Source organism: Scleropages formosus, chromosome 2 (assembly GCF_900964775.1).
Source record: "Scleropages formosus chromosome 2, fSclFor1.1, whole genome shotgun sequence".
NCBI lineage: Eukaryota > Metazoa > Chordata > Actinopteri > Osteoglossiformes > Osteoglossidae > Scleropages > Scleropages formosus.
Genome location: NC_041807.1, coordinates 15,753,771 through 15,771,899, shown reverse-complemented (window position 1 = coordinate 15,771,899; position 18,129 = coordinate 15,753,771). Strand labels below are relative to the sequence as shown.

General features: G+C 45.3%; 2 protein-coding genes across 15 annotated transcripts in view; both read right to left on the bottom strand.

Annotated features, from left to right (window-relative positions):
• The window catches only part of cntn1b (contactin 1b), a 39,989-nt gene extending 34,259 nt beyond the window's left edge, over positions 1 to 5,730 (bottom strand). The window contains exon 1 of the mRNA XM_018747537.2: positions 5,637 to 5,730. The gene's annotated coding sequence lies outside the window, so the exon portion shown is untranslated. The remainder of the gene's footprint in view (positions 1 to 5,636) is intronic.
• Positions 5,731 to 8,213: 2,483 nt separating this feature from the next.
• Positions 8,214 to 18,129, bottom strand: part of nrcama (neuronal cell adhesion molecule a) — a 62,590-nt gene continuing 52,674 nt past the window's right edge. For 6 of the 14 annotated variants that reach the window (XM_018747358.2, XM_018747362.2, XM_018747364.2 and 3 more), the window contains 8 exons: positions 17,614 to 17,790; positions 15,882 to 15,917; positions 15,281 to 15,346; positions 14,417 to 14,539; positions 13,485 to 13,640; positions 12,525 to 12,656; positions 12,358 to 12,436; positions 8,214 to 10,796 (listed from right to left, as the gene is read on the bottom strand). In XM_018747358.2, the coding sequence (XP_018602874.1) occupies positions 10,562 to 10,796; positions 12,358 to 12,436; positions 12,525 to 12,656; positions 13,485 to 13,640; positions 14,417 to 14,539; positions 15,281 to 15,346; positions 15,882 to 15,917; positions 17,614 to 17,790 (1,004 nt within the window). In that variant the 3' untranslated portion in view covers positions 8,214 to 10,561. Of the gene's footprint in view, positions 10,797 to 12,357; positions 12,437 to 12,524; positions 12,657 to 13,484; positions 13,641 to 14,416; positions 14,540 to 15,134; positions 15,347 to 15,881; positions 15,918 to 17,613; positions 17,791 to 18,129 lie in introns of those variants that run through there. The other 8 variants (XM_018747365.2, XM_018747369.2, XM_018747368.2 and 5 more) reach the window with 5 other exon arrangements.

Below are 18,129 nucleotides of genomic sequence, written 5' to 3'. Positions count from 1 at the left end.
CATCTCTACAGCTATGTATCTTTCTCCTAATGTAATGCACAAATTGTATTTTCACTGAGATGTATGTTGTTTTGGAGAAAAGCGTCTGCTAAATGAATAACTGTAAATCTATAAATGTAGAAGTAAATGTATACCTGTTTTGCTGGCAGAGGAAAAAAAAAGACAACGTATCAAGCCACGGATAGAAGTTGTCTTCCCTAGATTCACTGGACATCCTGGACTGCCTGCGTGTTGCGTACAAGGAGAGGGAACGTGGGAGGCCTGCTTCTGGGGAAACGAAACACAGATCAGACGCAAGGGCCCGAACCCCTCAAGTGCTGCAATTAAACTCAATTTGCTTTCGCTCTCGCATTTTTAGCACTCAAAAATATTCCCTGGTTATCCAACCTGATCCCAGTCCTTAGCTATGTTGAGCCTCACATCCAGAACTGGATTGCAGCTCTTTTTTGGTTGTTGTTGTTGTTGTTGTTTACCAGTTTCAAATGTATTTTTAATAAGCATGTAGAGTGATGAGGAGGGACAAGGCAGCAGCTCCAGGGAACAGAGGAATCAAAGGAATAATAACCCTTAGATCTTCACCACACTGCCAACAACTCATGCAATATTTGAGCCTTTTTTTTTTTTTTTTGCAGAGAAGTTAAGACCTTTAAAGTTATGCTACAGTCAAGCCATTCAAAGAGCTGCTTGAATATTTCGGACACTTTTTCCGCAGCATCTTCTGTAAATGAATTAGTGGACACATGGGTGGGTGGGTCTCATGAATCAGTCATAAATAGAATCTGGGGTCATTTCAGTTACTTAGCCTTAAACCAGCTAGCAAAAAGCAATACTTATATTACGACCCTTGGAACTTTTAAGATTAAAAACTAATTAAAAATACAAATATTGTTTAAAATACCGTAATGCATCCGTGATTAAATGATTTATAATCAAAATGCATTAAGGTTTGTACATAACCCAAAACTACCTTGTTGTTTAAAATATGGAATAATGCACAAATATTGCTAAAAATCTCAATCTTCACTATTAACAATAAAAATGTTTTAAGTGAAATTATGCTTTCCGGGCGCATCTTTCACATTGCAGTTACATTTCTTCAATTCCTTGTAGCAGCTACATTTAAAGAGGGTTTGATTCTTCCTCGGTGCCACATCAAGAAGTGAAGATCAAAGACGAAAAGAAAATTAGGTGATCTTTCATTTTTCATACCTTAAAAATGCCATTGGCATTGTTTTCTCTAACCCCCGGCCTCTCATCACTGTAACGGGATCTTGTTGAAAATCTAATGGAAGTTAATACGAGATGATTAAATATAGATGAAGCTAAGATGACGTTATCAGGAATTTTGGCTAAATCATCATGGTTGCTGCCACGGTGAGGAAAAACGTTAACGATTCCCATTACCGTAGAGACAGACAATTTTCTCCCCTGGTTCGGTTTAAAGTTCATGACACTGAGAATTACCGGATGCTGGTGTGTGCGGAAGAGAAGCTATTGATCCGCTCACTGCCTAACGGTCCTGAGAAAGGCTGAAAGAAGAAGTTGTTTAACAGTATAATAGGAAATTGGCGGAATTCTGCCGTTTCCTTTATTTCAATTTCCTCCATGCTTAAGAACATTACTTTCCATAGCTCTTGAAGAAGGTAAAGGGAGAGAAATTGTTAGTGAGCCACTATCGCGGGGGCGAGGGTGCCAGACCGAGGAGTTGGTGTGGACCCAGTCGCGGGTTTGTTTATCGTGGCGCAGACGAGGAGCAAACCGGGATCATAGTCAGGGACAGGCGTGGGTCGATCGAGGCGCGGACGTTGTTCTTGGGACGAGACAGGAATCTAAGTTGATCGGGCGAAGCAGGAGATCTAAAGCGAGGAAGGCGGCAAACAGCGAACGAAGGACGAGGGCGAAGAGGGACCGGAAGGACGAGGAGGAAAGTGGGGTTCTTTATCATCGCAGGAGAAGTGCTTGGACTCGATGAGGTTCCGCAACCACGTGAGCCGGGACGGCGTCTTTTATACTCTGCGGTTCTGATTCAGAGCAGGCGCGGTCCTTTGGCTCGAGGGCGTGGGCGTGACAACCACTAACAAAAATACCACACTTTTGTACCGCTAAGGCAACGAAGGTACTGAATTCAGTCCGTTTTTTTTTACATCGCATCCACCACGCAAACTAAATATAGACTCCGCTCAGTTAGTAACGCTTAGACAGTTATTAATTTTTCATCTGACAATCAGCATTAGGCATCTGACACGTTCGGAATGCGGCGCTGAGCTTCGGTTCATGTCTCAGTTAAGTCCAGAGGCCCCACGGAAATAGAACTTGGACTTAATGTCGAGGACCAACAGGAGAGATGTAGGGTGCTATTCGTTCATAAGTCCTTTTATAACGTAAAAACAGCACATATAAATGCACCATAAGCTCAGTGGGCCCTCATTTCCTCCATAACTCAGGGTGAGTTTCATGTGTGAACACTGAGAGCACAGGTCCAGTTCAGCAGCTTCATATGCTCAAATATTTGAGTCCATCTGCCAGCTCAGCAAGCTGCTCCGCGTAGCTTTGTCCCGACATTTAAGTATCCGACACTTCATATTTTTACAGATCTGCAGTTTGACAAGTTGCACATTTTTACCACAGCACTAGGGCACTATAAACCCTAGAGCTTATTTTTTTGGTCTAAAGGCCGGTTCCTTAAACCAGAGACAGAGTGTATTGTGGGGATCTAAGGTGATGTATGAACAAAACAGGCGCCCATCATCTAGAAAAGCCACCAAGGTCCTTCCAAATCCAAAGCTGTGCAGAGACCAAATGTAGACACTTCTGCTTTTATCATGAATACTACATCTAGTGAGGGAAGCAGTACCACTAATGGGAGCCTCTGCAGCCATAATCTGGCAGTAAAAGCAGCATCCAGTAGGCCAAAACACAACGTGATCAAAATCTATTATTTACCGCGGAACGGAAGAGAGCTCAGCGGTTCACCAGCTAATATGTCTGTTCCGAAGGCCCAGCTGGCTTTGGACAGAAAATGCAGAATTCAGAATACACGTAACAAATAAACAGCTACCACTCGTCCTTAATATATGACATTTTCTTATAAATATCAATGCATTTTATTAGGTGTGTAAAGATCTACAGCACGAGTCAAGTTTGAGAACACAGAGGCACCCTGGGTAATAACTGTAGGGTAGGAATGGAACAGAAGAGTGGAATTCCGCAGGAATTCGTTATTACAAATATTTCTCGATTTACGATATATGTGACTTATGACCACCCGCTCTTACGACAGCCATCATATTAACCTTATTATATTATTTTTGAGTCCCAACTTCAGGGTTATACCGTTCCATCTGCTGCATGAATACCAAACACTTGGCTTTTGAGAACCTCTAAAACTAAAGCCAATGTGCTCTGAAAAGATGATTCAGCAAAAAATAACCAGGACAAAGTGAACTGATTTAAAAAAACACCACGCGAAATTTATTATAAAGCTGAAACTTTGAGTCAAAATAAATTTAAATCATTTTCTGCACATAATAAAGCATATATAAACAGCAATTCCCTCTCACGTGTCTACAGGCCAACATATGACTTAGTGGATAATAGACTCGTTACACATAGTGGGTCACAGTAGGTTGTTTGCTCACACTCCTTGTAGGGCCCGTCCCTGTTGACCCAAGTGGCTTCCTGTAGCTGCCAGCATCAAGTTCAAGACTCAGGATATGGCCAAGTTCAAGTCCAAGTTAAAGTCTGCAAGACCATCAATGGGTCTGAACCCCAATACCTTCTGCACCTCATCACTCACTGTAGCCCGACAGAACACTACTCTCCTCTACCTGTCGACACTTGGAGGTCACTACAGAAGTGATCCAAAATCAAAAGTCCAAAGGTTCTCAGTTCTGGCTCCAAAGAGATGGAATGAGCTCCCTCTCTCACTCAGGAGTGCTGAATCCCTGTCAGCATTCAAGAAGGTTCCCAAAACACATCTCATTACATTTACATTGATTTATTCAGCAGATGCTTTTCTCCAAAGCGAATTCCAACGAACTCTATGTAGTGTTATCATCAGCCCACACACCTTATTCACCGTGGTGACTTACACTGCTAGATACACTACTTACACTGGGTCACTCATCCATACATAATTCAGACTCACTTCTCTCCCGATCAATTCTATATGCAGCCACTTGCGTGATGTACACTGGTACATCTGGCAGTACTGGACCACTTTACTGTGCTTTGTGAATCACGCGTCTGCACCCGTAGCTCTCGCTGCTGATGAAACGCACTTTTCTCCGAGTCGTTCATCGCTTTGGAGAAAAGCATCTCTGAAAAGGGACAGCGGGCAGCGCAGCGCTTAGCGCTGCTGCCTTGAGGCGGAAAAGTTGCAGGTTTGAATCCCACCTCCAGCTCTAGTGCCTTTGCGCAACGTACTTACCCTAAAATGCTCCAGTAAAATTACCCAGCTGTACAAATGGGTACATAATTGTACATCGCTTTGGAGAAAAGTGTCTGCTAAACGAATGAACGCAAGACCACCTCCGTGCAGGGAAAGGTGTAGACTTGCGGTACAGCGGTCGCCAGCGGGTGCCGAGCGAGCGCCCAAGGGCCAAGGCACCTCGACAGCTCTAATGCATGACATTAATTAGTGAACAGTGGACCGGGCTGCTTCTAAGAAGCGGGGGAGGGGGAGTACGAGCGAGAGCAACGAAGAGAGTGCAGTCTAATCCAAGAAGCCCCGGGGTACTGAGGGGAACCAAAAATACCTTGAGCGGAACGCGGCGGAGTTGCACGCTGACCCTGAGGCCTCAGGGGGGAGAAGGGGCCAGGCTGTCAGAGACGGTTAAGGCACTGCGCATCAGGGGAAAGCACCTGCCATCATTCCATTTTATAAGGACTCTTTATTAGAACTCTTTGTCATGTTGTCATTAATGTTATTGAAATTATTATAATTATTATTGCATTATTATTATTGTAACGTGCTGTAGGGTGTACAGCGCTAGGGAGAGGAGGGTTCTAGGGTTAGAGGAAGGCAGAGCACCGGAGGGATGCGGACAGAGACGGGTGTGTCTGCAGCATCCCGACCGCGAACAGGTTCGCTCCGGTTCGGCCCGGTTCGGCTCCAGCCTCCCTCAACACCCCCCTCCTCCCCCACACTGTCTGCAGACACGCACAGAGAGAGACGCGGCAGAGATTGTGTGTGTGTGTGTGTGTGTGTGTGTGTGTCCTCAGTCAGTGTATAGACTCTAAGCATCATGATTCTCCTGTCACCCCCCCTACACAGGAGGAGAAACACACACACACACACACACACAGGAACACACACAGCAGCGCGGTCCCGGCGGAGAAGGTGACATTCATTTTCAACAAACTCCGTGTGAGGAAAAAAAGTGTCCCCAGCCGTGCTGTGACTTTTTGGGCGCGCGCGCACACACACACACTCACTCAGGTGTCCCACACGCGCTGCTCTGCATTGCGGTAAAGCGCCGCACCGCCCGCGAACCTCGCACTTCACCTCTAATTCCACATCACAGTCTCCAGCTCTCTCTCTCTCTCTCCCACACACACACACACACACACACCGCGTCAGTACGCGGAACAAACTCTCTCTTACACACACACACAGCTTGTCACCGCTATCTTACCTGCGCGCCTGTCCAAGTCGGTCCCGCAGCCCTCGCGCCCACCGCCGCAGCGCGCGCCCAGCCACACTGAGTCCCGGGACTCTGCACGCGAGGAGACGAGCGACACCTCACGGGGGCGCTAGAGAGACGCTGGCGTAAGATCACGGGAGCGCGCGTAACCGGTGGGGGGGGGGGGGCTCGCGGACACGCGCGCCAGCTGCAGTGCGCCGCAGTGCCGCGGCGGCGCGAGTCCGGCGCGCGCCTCGTCACTCCCTTGCCCAGCATGTGCACGTAGGCAGACAGAGCGCGCGCGCAGTGAAGACGCCACACTTGCGGAGGGCACTTTTGCGGGGGGGGGGGGGCGCAGTGACGAAAGTGAGTCAGATGCCACCCCTACTGACCTTGATCGTTATTGATATTGATAATATTTGTTCTCCTCATATTATCTGCTTATAACTCATCAGTATCATAGGCAATATTTGTTGTCCCCCCACAATGTTCCAACTCCTCTGAATATTATTGATGGTAGTTGCAGTCCCCCACAACATTTGAGTGCTGCTCCTTACTGATCATGATGTACATTTGTATCGCTGTTGTATCCATCATCTCCCTATAGTACTGCTGCTCGTATTTTTGCCCCCCCCAGTACCTCTTATTGCTGTGTTTTGGTCCCGCGGGGGGCAGGACTACACTGCCGAGGACCACTAATTGCCCTCATTAAGAGCCGAGACCCCCGCAGATCCTCTCCTTCTGTTGGGGTGAAAAAGAGGACACCGGGGGTTGCCGGTCTTCCAGTCTTAGGGCCGAAGGCATCCTGCTGCCGGGGGCATGTGGAGAGACTAAGGGGGGGGGGGTTCCAGTTTTGGCTGACTGATCTGTCACAGCGATGGCACCAGGGGAATCATCTCGCAGCACAAATCCACACGAACAGGGGCTATAATCCCAGCGCTGTCATCAGAGGGGGGTTGGGGATCAATAGGACAAAGACCCCAACTGGAGGGTCCGTGGCAAAATCCCTTGAGAAATGCCTTTTTAATCTTCTCAAAGCCTTTTTACGTTCGTCCTCCAAACTAACGATGAGAAATATTTCCTCAATTTTTCCATCTCGAAAAGGTAAATCTAGACACGTCGGTCCTTCGTTTGTGAACCAGCAAAGTTTCCAAGCAGACGATCTCTTCTCCCCCCCCCCCGCCACTTTTAGCCATATGGCAGCGTTATACTCGTCATAAATGCTAATCACAGCTGCCCCGTGGGACTGCGGGAAGACGCGATGAGCACGAGACACAAAAGAGCGGCTGGAACGGATCACTCGGATCTTGGACCTCACTCATAACAATAGGGGCCCTGCGTTATTACCGTGTTTAAAATTCAGCAGAGTGCTACAATGAGTGATACGGAGACCCTGAACTGGGCTTAGGGAACCAACGGGAAGCGGTGCAGGAAGAGGGCTGACGGTGACCCCGGTGAAGGCAAAGGTGTGGACCGCGCCATGGCCGTCGGGGAGCGACACACTTGGAAAGAAAATCAGAAATGCATGAACACACGGGCCTCCCGGCACACAGAGCGGCCGGAAAAACAGCCATGATGGGAAATGAGTGACTGGCGCTGATGAGGCCGATGCGGCCCGACTCGCTGTGACGCCCTGTCACCGATTCACCGCGGCAGCCGCGGCTAATGAGAGATGATGACGAGCCGGTCAAAACCGAAGATAAAATGACCCCCTTTTGCACGTATTGTCGTGAACCTTCAAGGATTGCAGTCATCACATGAACCGTTTCTCACAATACACAAAAGTACTCTTTGAAATCATAATCCAAAGGTGTGTGAATGCGTGCCCGTACGAATGCACAGTCACACACACACACGCGCACACACCGAGAACTGAAATATCTCTGCGTTTTGCATTGCAATTTTAAATGCTCTCATTTCTGAAATTGTCGACAAAGTAATCTCAGCGTAATCCTCTCATTAATGGATTAAATCAGATGTTCTGTGGTAGACAATAGGTGGAGAAAAAAAAATGAAGGGCTGCACAGGGGGTAGCGCCGGTGTCTCAGCTTATGGGCTGCATTCGGACTTGGGTTTGAGACCAGCCCAATCTGTGTGCGTAATCTCAGATTCACACAGGTTTTCTGCCGCAGTCCAAACACATCTATTTCAGGTGGCTTGGTGACTCAAAATTGCCCTGAGTGCGTATATACGGTATGTATGTATGTATAGGTGTGTGTGTGTGTGTGTGTGTGTGTGTGTGTGTGTGTGTGTGATTACCATGTGATGCAGTAGTGCCCCATCCAGGGTGTACCCTTCCTCATATTCTATGCTTCAAGGATGGGCTCCAGAGGACCACGATCCTGTGCTGGACAAGCAGTTCTGGATAATGGATGGATCTGTCAAATCCAGATCTTTACCAAAAAAACTGACCGATGACAAAGTCCTCCTGTGTCAGGAAAAAAAAAAAAAATCAAAAATAGCAAAATTTTGGTTTAAGACTAATGAGTTCACAAAATTTACAGAGAACAGGCTTTTTTTTTTTTTTTTTTTTGCCAGCTTCACGAGAAATGGTGACAATAAGGAAAGATAAAATAAAATTAAGGCAGTCAATGATATTTATTTATTCATAATTATATTTTAAAACCGCTGTAATTCCATTTTAAAACTCTGAAGACTTAAATAAAAGGAGAAAGTAAAATACATTGTTAGTGAAATGCTGAAATCAACATTTATTTTCTTTTAAAATACAAATTCTTTTGCAGTAATACTGAGTACTCCATTTTGGCAGTGTCTCATGCACGTTTGCGTCTACATTAAGCGGAGTGTCATATCGTACCATCGTTAAAAAGAAAAAGAAACACTTTTCTAACGAAACCTGCTCGCCGTTGAGCTCTGCGCATTATTTTCGAGGACCTGCGTCTTTTGTTGCCGTTTATTTTTGTAAAAAGGTGCGCGAACCGTCGGGAGCGAACAGTGACGACAGATGACAAGTTTGACACCGTCTCAGAGTTAAAGACCGGTTGCTGAGCTTAGCTTGATCTTGCGAACAGCCATTCTACGTATTACACATTTTATTACGTTCACAGCAAATTAAAGTGTAAAGAGGATAATATGCAATACAATCCACTCCACTGGCTGTGTCTGCTCATTACACAGAAGTACTATATTGGTTAGACTTGCTTATCATTATGGCCTAGAGTCTGCAGTCATTCAGGGTGTATTTACAAATTTAACAAAATATCTACACAAAAATGCATAAACTTCAACTTAAAACTTGATGCAAGTTATGAAAAAAAAACATGAAAAACATTCCCCTGCTTTGGCCCGCAGTGCTGTCGCCAGACCGGAATCGTGCCCTTGGTGAATCTGTTAGCTGCGCTTTCCGTACATTTAAAATAAAATAAAATAAAAAAAAAATTTAAAAAAACCACGCATTAAATAAGTACAAAGCAAGCGGTTGATAGCATGGCCACGGCCGTGCACCGTACCGGCGGAATACGGTTGAGCGGTGGTAACGCTCCTCTTGTCCAAACACGGCAGTAGGTTGACCAGTACATTGGCAGTGGTTTAAGATGCTCGAAGGGGGGAAAACGTAGCATGAAAAAGCAACGGGGATCTGTGCAAGTGTGACGCGATATCGTGATCGTTACAGCATTTCTCATTCGGCAGCTAAGCCGCGAATCGCCTCCTGCGCACCGTGTCGCATTTCTAGCACTTAGAAAACATTCTTTCGGAACATTCTTGCGGTTTTTGTTCCTGATCTCTGCTGGACACGTCTGTTCTCCAAAGGAGTTTACCGGTAAATGAGCGAACACTGTTCTCTACAAAGGCACTATATACTGACGGGACCCTCGGAACCAGCGTCCTCGAACACTGCAGCAGGCCCACTATGCATTCTGTAGCTCAGGTAGTATTTCATTCCTTTTTTCCTTTCTTTTGACCACACAAGGTAGGAATCTGAAACGTGCTGCTGTTGTATAAACCCTCCAGATCTCTGCGCTTGGGAGCGTGTCGCGCGGATAGAGTGCGCCTAGATGCGGGGTGCGCGTCGCGCGGCTCTGTCGCCGACGGCGAAGCGCCTCCACTTCTGTCCGTCAGCACCGTCGCGGTAGGAAAACGCACCCAGTGTGAAAAAGTAAAACGAAAAAAAAAAAAACAGGAGAAATAACAGTATAAATAACGGAACAGTACAAGGCCAAGCCTGAAAAAGTCTAATCAAGTGCATTAGAAGGGTGACAATAGTTAAGTACTTTTCCCACTGAGATCGGCGCCCTACCCATGAACACATATCCTCAGTTTCCAGTCTCTATATATTTCTTCTGCAATTATATACAAACAGCTCCTGTCTTGCAAAAAGACATAGAATAATAGCTATACATTATACATCACACGTGTCACAACAATGTCCACAAAGACATTGAAGCCTTTTTTCATACGATACCGATAGAACACTTTGACGAGAAGAAAAAAAAAACTAAAGGCATACCCAGAAATTCAGATGTGCACCGTTAAGTCAAAATGAAGTCACTGCTTCCACATTATACTCTAGTTTTGTTTCCGTGTTACAACGTGTGTTTGACGACTATTACTTCCATGCACTATATTAGAAGCAGATGAGCGAACTGCATGTTAAATGCGCTTTGATTGCCAATTGGTCATGTTCAAAAAAAAATGCATAATGCCTGCAAAGAATAAAAGAGCAATTCCACACTCCTTTCCTCTTGGTGTGTCGTCGTCCCCCCCCCCCCAGGAACGAGGCGATCGGCCCATTTTTTTGGTGCGTTCATCGTCCTCCTTGTTTTCCTCATTTCCCCCTCGAAGTATTTCTTTCGCAGCACCTGTCTCTGTCGTTTTGGAGGTGTTGACTTTATTTTTCACGGTAATGTGCGCGGGATGGTTGGGTCACAGTGCAGCGGGACAGCCTTTGAGATGGAGGGGGCAGCCCGGGTTCGGGTTTACACGAAGGAGTTCATGGCGTTGACGGGGGAGGGCGCCTCCGAGCTCTCGTTGCCCTCGGCCGTGTCCCTCTCCTTCCTCCCGCTGTACTGGCCGATGAAGGAGCCGTCCTCGTTGAACTGGCCGTCCCCGCCTTCGCCGTAGTCGACCAGACTGTCGTCGCTGTCGTCTTTCTTTACCGTGCCGTTGGAAGGAGTGCGGCTCCCTTTCAGAGGTTTATGGTCCTCGGTGTCACTGTGGTGAGAAGACAATGGAAAAGAATTCAGTCTTTTCAAACCGTTTTACGTGCGGTTTTAACGTGGTGCGTAAACACATGCTAGTTGATTCCGCCTTTGTATACAGGCAACATTCAGACTGCTTTCTCTGGCAATGACTTCAGATTGTGGATTTCAAACAAGTTGATGTAAAAAAGAAAATCGCAAGGGTCATCCTGGTGACAAACAAGTTTCTTTACTTTCTTTTTCCTGCTTCCGTGGCCTGGTCCAACACCGGCCCATTTTTTCAAGCAGACCCAGTTCCCCCATCCCCACCCCATTCAAGGTCAGGGTATTATTCACTTGCTCCCATGACGTGACCTTCCGGGTCACCGTGGATGTCTTTTGTCACCGCAAACAGAGTTGCAAGGAAAACTTGAAATCCAGCATGAAAAGAAACTTTAAAGTCGTGTCAGCCAAAAAAAAAAAAAAAAATCAAATAACTGGGCAAAAATTAAACAGGGAAGCTTGCAGAGGGAGAGTTCAGCTTTTTTGTGACAGTTAATCATAGTTAAGGCCTTAGAGCAGTATGGATCATGAAAGGGAATGGATAATGTCCATCAGATTAGTCTGTGGCAGTGGGATCATGGCATCATCACCAGGCTGTGAGAACAGACTCTTGCGTCGTACCCAGACTATCACATGCCAAAGCTTGGATCGCTCATCTTACCTTTCCAGGGACCTAGACTCCCCGGGGCCAAGAGTGCGGGAAAAACAGACGGGTTTTCTGAGATGGGGGAGCAGCTCCTATTACACACAGTACCCTGGACTTTGACAGGTTGACCCACCTCAGTACCACCAGCTGCATCCTGGTCACTCCACCACTCAGTGCTGCTACCTTTCCCAAGTACATCTTAGTAATAACTTAATTTAAAGTTCAATTAAGTGGTGATGGAGTGTACTTCTTCATTATTCTTAATTATTCATTATGCCTTTTTTGTGTTCTCATTACACTTTTTGTATTTTTCATTTTTCTTGTTGTGTACATTACTGTGAGCGAATGCAAAGCCCCTCTGTAACTGTTAAAGGCTACACGCAACGACACGGGTTTCAGGGTGTATAAAATGACAAAACAGAGATGTGTAGGTGTGTACATCTACGACGGGTAGCTAACCACCTTGTGAAATTCTGCACAGTAATAAGCTTCATAAAATTTCTAAGCTTAATTGTGCATCTTTACTGAGTGTCCAAAGAACCAAGAATTGTCTGAAAAGGACGAGCTCCAACAGTAGGTAAAACTGCAGGCTGAGAAGAAACTTTGACTACATGTATTCATTTACATTTTTTCTCCAAAGCAACTTACAGTGTTAAGCTACTTACCAATACTTTACCCATTTATACAGCTAGGTAATTTTTACTGGAGCAATTTAGGGTAAGTACCTTGCTCAAGGGTACTGCAGCCAGAGGTGGAAATCAAAGTTGCGACCTTTGGGTCCAAAGGCAGCAGATCTAACCACTACGCTACCTACCAGCTGTCCCCTAATGACTCGATGTGTAAAACTCTTTCAGGGAGTGAGCCAGACGGAGTCAGCAGACGGTACCTGTATTCCCCAAATGTCCCGTCATCCTCCTTCATTGGCTGGATTTCGGGATCCGCATGGGCGTCTTCCTTCTCTTTCACTGCAAGATCAAATCCCACTGATGAGTGACAACGGGAGAGCTCCATCGCTGAAAGACTGTGTGGCATGGATAGGGCTTTGTCACGCACCTGGGTACTTGCCGCCTTTGTTCCTCTTGATGAAGCAGGCAATGAGCAAGACTAGGATGAGTAGGGCGATGGCGCACATGAGTCCGATGAACCAGCCTTGCGTGGCGATGTCAACCTGCCGACTCGCCATGGCTGAAGGCACGGGGCCCAGGCGGCGTGCAGAGAGCAATGAGAGATTTTAGAGAACGAAGCGCTGGGTTTCAGCTGCAAGAAGACTCAACAGAGACGGATGACAGGTCACGTCACAGTCACCACTTCTTAAGTCATTAACAAGTCAACACTGTTTTTAAAAAAAAAAAAAAAAAACAAATGACAGCATCACTAGAGGTATTTGTGATATTTCCAGTAACCTTAATATAGCTATAAAAAGCAAGGCAGGCTTTATATTAACATTTGTTTAGAGTGAAAGCAGGTACACAGGATTAATATTTGTGACACACACATCTCAGCAGCATGCATGCAAAAGTTTAAGCACTCTTTCAGGATTTTAAGTGACCCAGTGGGATGCGATAAAGTTAAGATCGCAAGCATTTTCTTCCTTCCAGTGTCCCTGCCTGACTGCCACAGCTGTACAAATGTTGCTTCTCGGCCGATCACAGAGACTGCAGGAACGATCCAGAGGAGCACAGTAAATGCAGTAAACTATCCTACAATGCAGCAGCAGATACTGGAAGGCAGGGTTCCGAAATGCAGAAATACGCTCCAAGAAATGCACAAAAATGGTTCATTACACACCGAATAGCGATCCAGAAACTATTACTTTTTTCTGTTGAAAGAATGTCTGCATCCCACTTCCGCTGCTGTGCTCGACAAGGGACACGCTACTGTCGGCTACTTGTCTGCGGCCCCCCCAGTGACAATCCAGAAGGCATGGTACGGTTAGGGACGGCATCCACCACAAAGACACGTTCCCATCACGAGTGGCGTAAGGCACAGCCAGGACAGACGAGGCCGCCTCACCTGGAACATTTATTAAAAGCTCTTCTGTACTGTGAACCGTTTTGCCGGACTGATCTTTAGCAACGACCCGCACTTTATACAACGTCCCGGGTTTTAAGCCTTTAATGTGGTAAGTCTGGGAGCTGTTTACAGACTCTTTTTTCCAATCTTCTTTACCTAAAAGAGTTTTAGGAAGACAGTCAATTTGAAATAATTCAAAAATAACGTCCACATTGCCATGAAATCATGAGTCTCAGTGAATTCAGAATCCATGCAATTCTATGTGAAAAATTAATGAGCACAGAACAATGTGAATGGAACGATACAGTACAGAGTGCACACATACTCTGGCAGTACTGTGTTATTCCATTAAAAGCAAACATTAATAACTGCAAACATAATCTGAACTGTGCACAGTGACATCTAACGTTACACTTTGTTTCAGCATGGAAAACGCATGCAGTATATACTGCTACTGAATGACAGAAATAAGTATGCAGAGTATATTATTGAAAACACTTAACTACAGCATTTCTCATAACTAAATGGTCTTGAAACAATGGAAAAAGAAATGAAGGTCAGATTCAGGTGTGTGACAACAGTAAAACTGGAATTTTTTTTTGCGCACAGGTCAGCAAAACACATGGAGAGCAAATATTCTTAAAAAGCAAGTTCTTTTTCTTTTGTAAAAGGAACATAGACATACCTATACTGTATGTATGCTCCCTTGACAAAAATCTCCAAAATTTTAAAAGGCATAATGAGCCTTGCTCATTTTTTTAAATTCACAATCAGCCAAATATTGAACTTTGTAGTTTTTTCTTTTTTTAAATACACCTGATACATTCAAAAACAGCTTAGGTTGTAGAGTCTCTTGACACCAGTGATTTAGTGGTGGATGCAGTGAAAATGAGAAACGACTACTCAACGTAAGAAACAAAGGGATGTCTTACTATTTTCTACAGTGTATTCAACATAAACATTCTTATCTGCGCCCCAGTACTCCCAACTGAGAACGGCTCCGTCCTCTCCCACGGACGAGCTAACGTTTCCAAACGCCGGACCCACCGGGTGCACTGAGTACACAGGAGAAGAGGAACAGACAGTGATGTGGACAGTTCAAAGGTCACTTCAACAGTTGTGGACACATGTGTACGACATCTACATCAATCCGGTGCCTTTATCGCAGCATCAGGCTTCCCAAGTTTCTACAACTAGGCAAACAAGAGTGCTGCACTGTCTCTAGCTGCATGATTACCAGTAAGACACCAATAAAATGCTACGTTGATATGCAATTATTGAAATTGAAGAAAAACACTAATGGAGTTGAAATGATATCATACATTCTGGGGTACTGTGGGGTAAAGATGGCACTGCGATTCTGCGGATAATATAGCCCCCTGCGTATTCCCCTTGCTGCGGCCTCCCTACCCAAAGTCAGATTTCTGGAGGGAGGAAATCAGCAGCTTTGGTGTCACACACAGATCTCCTACACCGATTTCCCACCCCCCTCCTTCCAGTTCTGATGGCATTTACGTGCCATCTTTACTCCACACAATATGTACTCGGTTATGCTTTCATACACTGGATTTCAAACTTGTCCAAATGCTGTAAATAGATAATTGCATTTGAACCTAGAAGGCAACACTTATAAATATGTAAACTTTATACATTGTATTGTTACACTTCAGGAGACCGTCACCAGCACAGTGCAAGTTCAGCTGTCCTATTCTAGCACATCAGGACAGGCGAATAATCCTCCAGTGACTACTGGACTTAGTGTAGGAGGCAGAGTCTATGCTAGGGCGTGGCTGTACCCTTGCGGAATGGCGGACGCAGAGACTGTGTGATAGGGGAGATTGGATGAGGGAGCTCTGTGTACCCTGGAAGAACATGGAGAAGTGAGAGAAACAGCACAGGACAGACACAGCACAGCGCAAATGGCATCGGACACAACAAGGACACGTCGGGCGTAAACGAGCATGCAGCCGCTTCCAGTCTCATGCAGGTTACTTCATTAGCAGAGTGAGAAAGAGTGTAGGCGTGGAGGGAGGATGCGGAGAGCGCCAAGATCAGCGCTGTGACATTCTTCCGTCAAGGCAAATGCTGGATTTACTGCTACTGCCCTAGAACTCACCCAAAGATACATGAATAAAAGAGATACAGGTCACTGAAAGAGAGATTAGCGTGTGCTGCACAAGTCATTACAGTCTGTTTCACTGCTTGCATTGTATCTGTTTCCCTGACTGTAATCAGCATCAGTGTTGGGTATTGCACTGAGCGGCGGTTGCCATCGGGGTGTTTCTGAGAGAGGCGCATGCAAACTCAGCAGTGCCCCCTGGAGGTCTGTGTCTCACTGCAAACCAGAGACCCTCTCTCAGTGACATGCAGGGGACTCCGTTTCAGCACTTAGGTTACCTTTGCCCATATCTACTGCAGGGCGATGCACAAGGACTTTGGAAAGAAAGAACATGGAAACAGAAGGAACCAGGGTAAATACAACGGGTTGACCCGGTAATTAAGCTACGGCTGCAGCGTTTTCCGAACCGGATCCAAGGACAAGAAAGTTGCGCAATATGCCAACTTAGAGGAAAGAAATACCAGGAATACTGGGAGAAACAGGGAGTATCCGGTTAGGAAAACAAGACCGTTGATCAGCACACAAACATCTACACATTAGTTCTTCGACTGCGAAGCCCTGGTTAGCTCATACTAAGTTACAGTATATACTGTCTAAAACACACAGTGATTATTAACACAAGTGAAAAATGAAGGTGTTGAATCAGTACTATAAAACTGTTCTCCTACGGTAAATGTTTCCACAGGAAAAGCTAAGTAAAATGGAACTGCATTTATTTTGTAGAATTAAAGAAACTAAGACCCCAGTTTACATCCACGTGTCAATCGCTCTGAAAACATGTTTACTCAGCATTCAAAAGCAGGTGATGTAGCAGTGAAGGACACTGGCCTGCAATATGAAGGCTGCTGGTTGAAGCCCCACTCACTGCTACTGCTGCGGTAGCCTTAACCAAAGTACTTGGAATTACTCAGTAGAAATATAAGGCTACAGTCGATTTACTTGTTTCAACACCTCCATTTCTGTAGACTTAAAAAGGCATATCTACCTAAGAGACAAGTGCAAAACCAAAATTCACACAAACAGTATAAAACAAAGACAACATTGTCAAGGATACGCTTCTGAATGACATTAGAGTGTTGAGGTGAGGATGTACAACGTGTATGCGATGGTAGTAATGGACAGCAGTAGTGGATGGAAAAGGTATTTCACGTGAAAGAACAGAAAATCATGTATCATCTAAGAAATAATCTGATACAAGTGCCAACCTTACACGTACAATTTAATGCGGCTTCAAACTATGGAGAAAGTGGTAAGGCAAAGAACAATGTGACTGGAACGATCACAACATCTTCTCGTTGTAATCATATATAAGTGAATATACGTTTCCCATTTAAGCATGTCTTTGGACTGTGAGCACCGGGAGAACAGACGGTCTCCACGTGAACTGAGCAGGGTTCAAACTCTAAATCCAAAAGCACAGCCCTAGTGCTGTGAGGTACCTAGGTACCATACAACAATTATCACAAATATGATAAAATACATAGACATCACAAGGGGAGGATAACACCCCTGATGATCATGCAAGCCTCGTGTGAAACCCTCAATGCACTTTAATTTTTTCGTCATTCAGCATTCAGCCCCTTTACGACAGTACCCTTTAAATGGAGTCTTTTTAAAACTCTGTCTCCATTGCTCATTTCCTGACCATCCTGCATATAAAGCAGCCTATGCCAAAAGGGGGTACTCTAACTATTGTCACAAATATCATCAAATATACTGGAGCGATCATTTTATTACTTACAGTTTGTTTACCCTGGTGTTTTAATTATTTTCCCATAAGAAATAATACGGCCCCTGTACAGCGGTCCCTCACCTAATGGGGTAATTCCCAGAACAAATTAGGCCCATTAAGCAGGGAAAACCTATACAGCAAAATGATTTTTGTGCTGGGAAACATCAGTGAGAATGTAGGATAAAGCAACTGAATAATGGACATAACTAATAATGTGATGTATATGTGCCTGGGGGAATGCCACTGACTACCATACAGTTTACATGGTTGAAGCTTACCTTCGTCTATAACAGTGACTCCTTCCTCTGTTATTGTGGCTCCTGATCCCATGACCGTATTGGCATTGATATAAAACTTATAGCGGGTACTGTTTTTGAGGTTGAGCAATGTGACAGTAGTTTCGTTGGCTGGGAAGAACTTCTCCACCGCTGGGCCCAACTCACTTGTGTTACTGACTGGAGGAGAGCAGGAGAACGTGAGGTGGGGAACGGCATCATGCGGCAGCGTGACATTTCAAGACTTTAACAGCACTGGCTTGTACCGCTTCTCCTAAGATGATTTATGTAAACCCATTTGAACACAGAGGACACACACTGGAGGGTACGGTAAATGTCATGGCAAAGGCGGCAAATTACTGCTTGGTGTTTCACAGTGGCGAGCCGTCAGGGCCAGCAAGGCCTTCTCTGCTGGCCTAAACGCTATCAGAATCACTGACTTACGTTTTAATATATTTTTTTCCATGAATGTGTATAAAATAATTCCCAATAGTCTATTCTCTTCGTTTCATAGCTTTT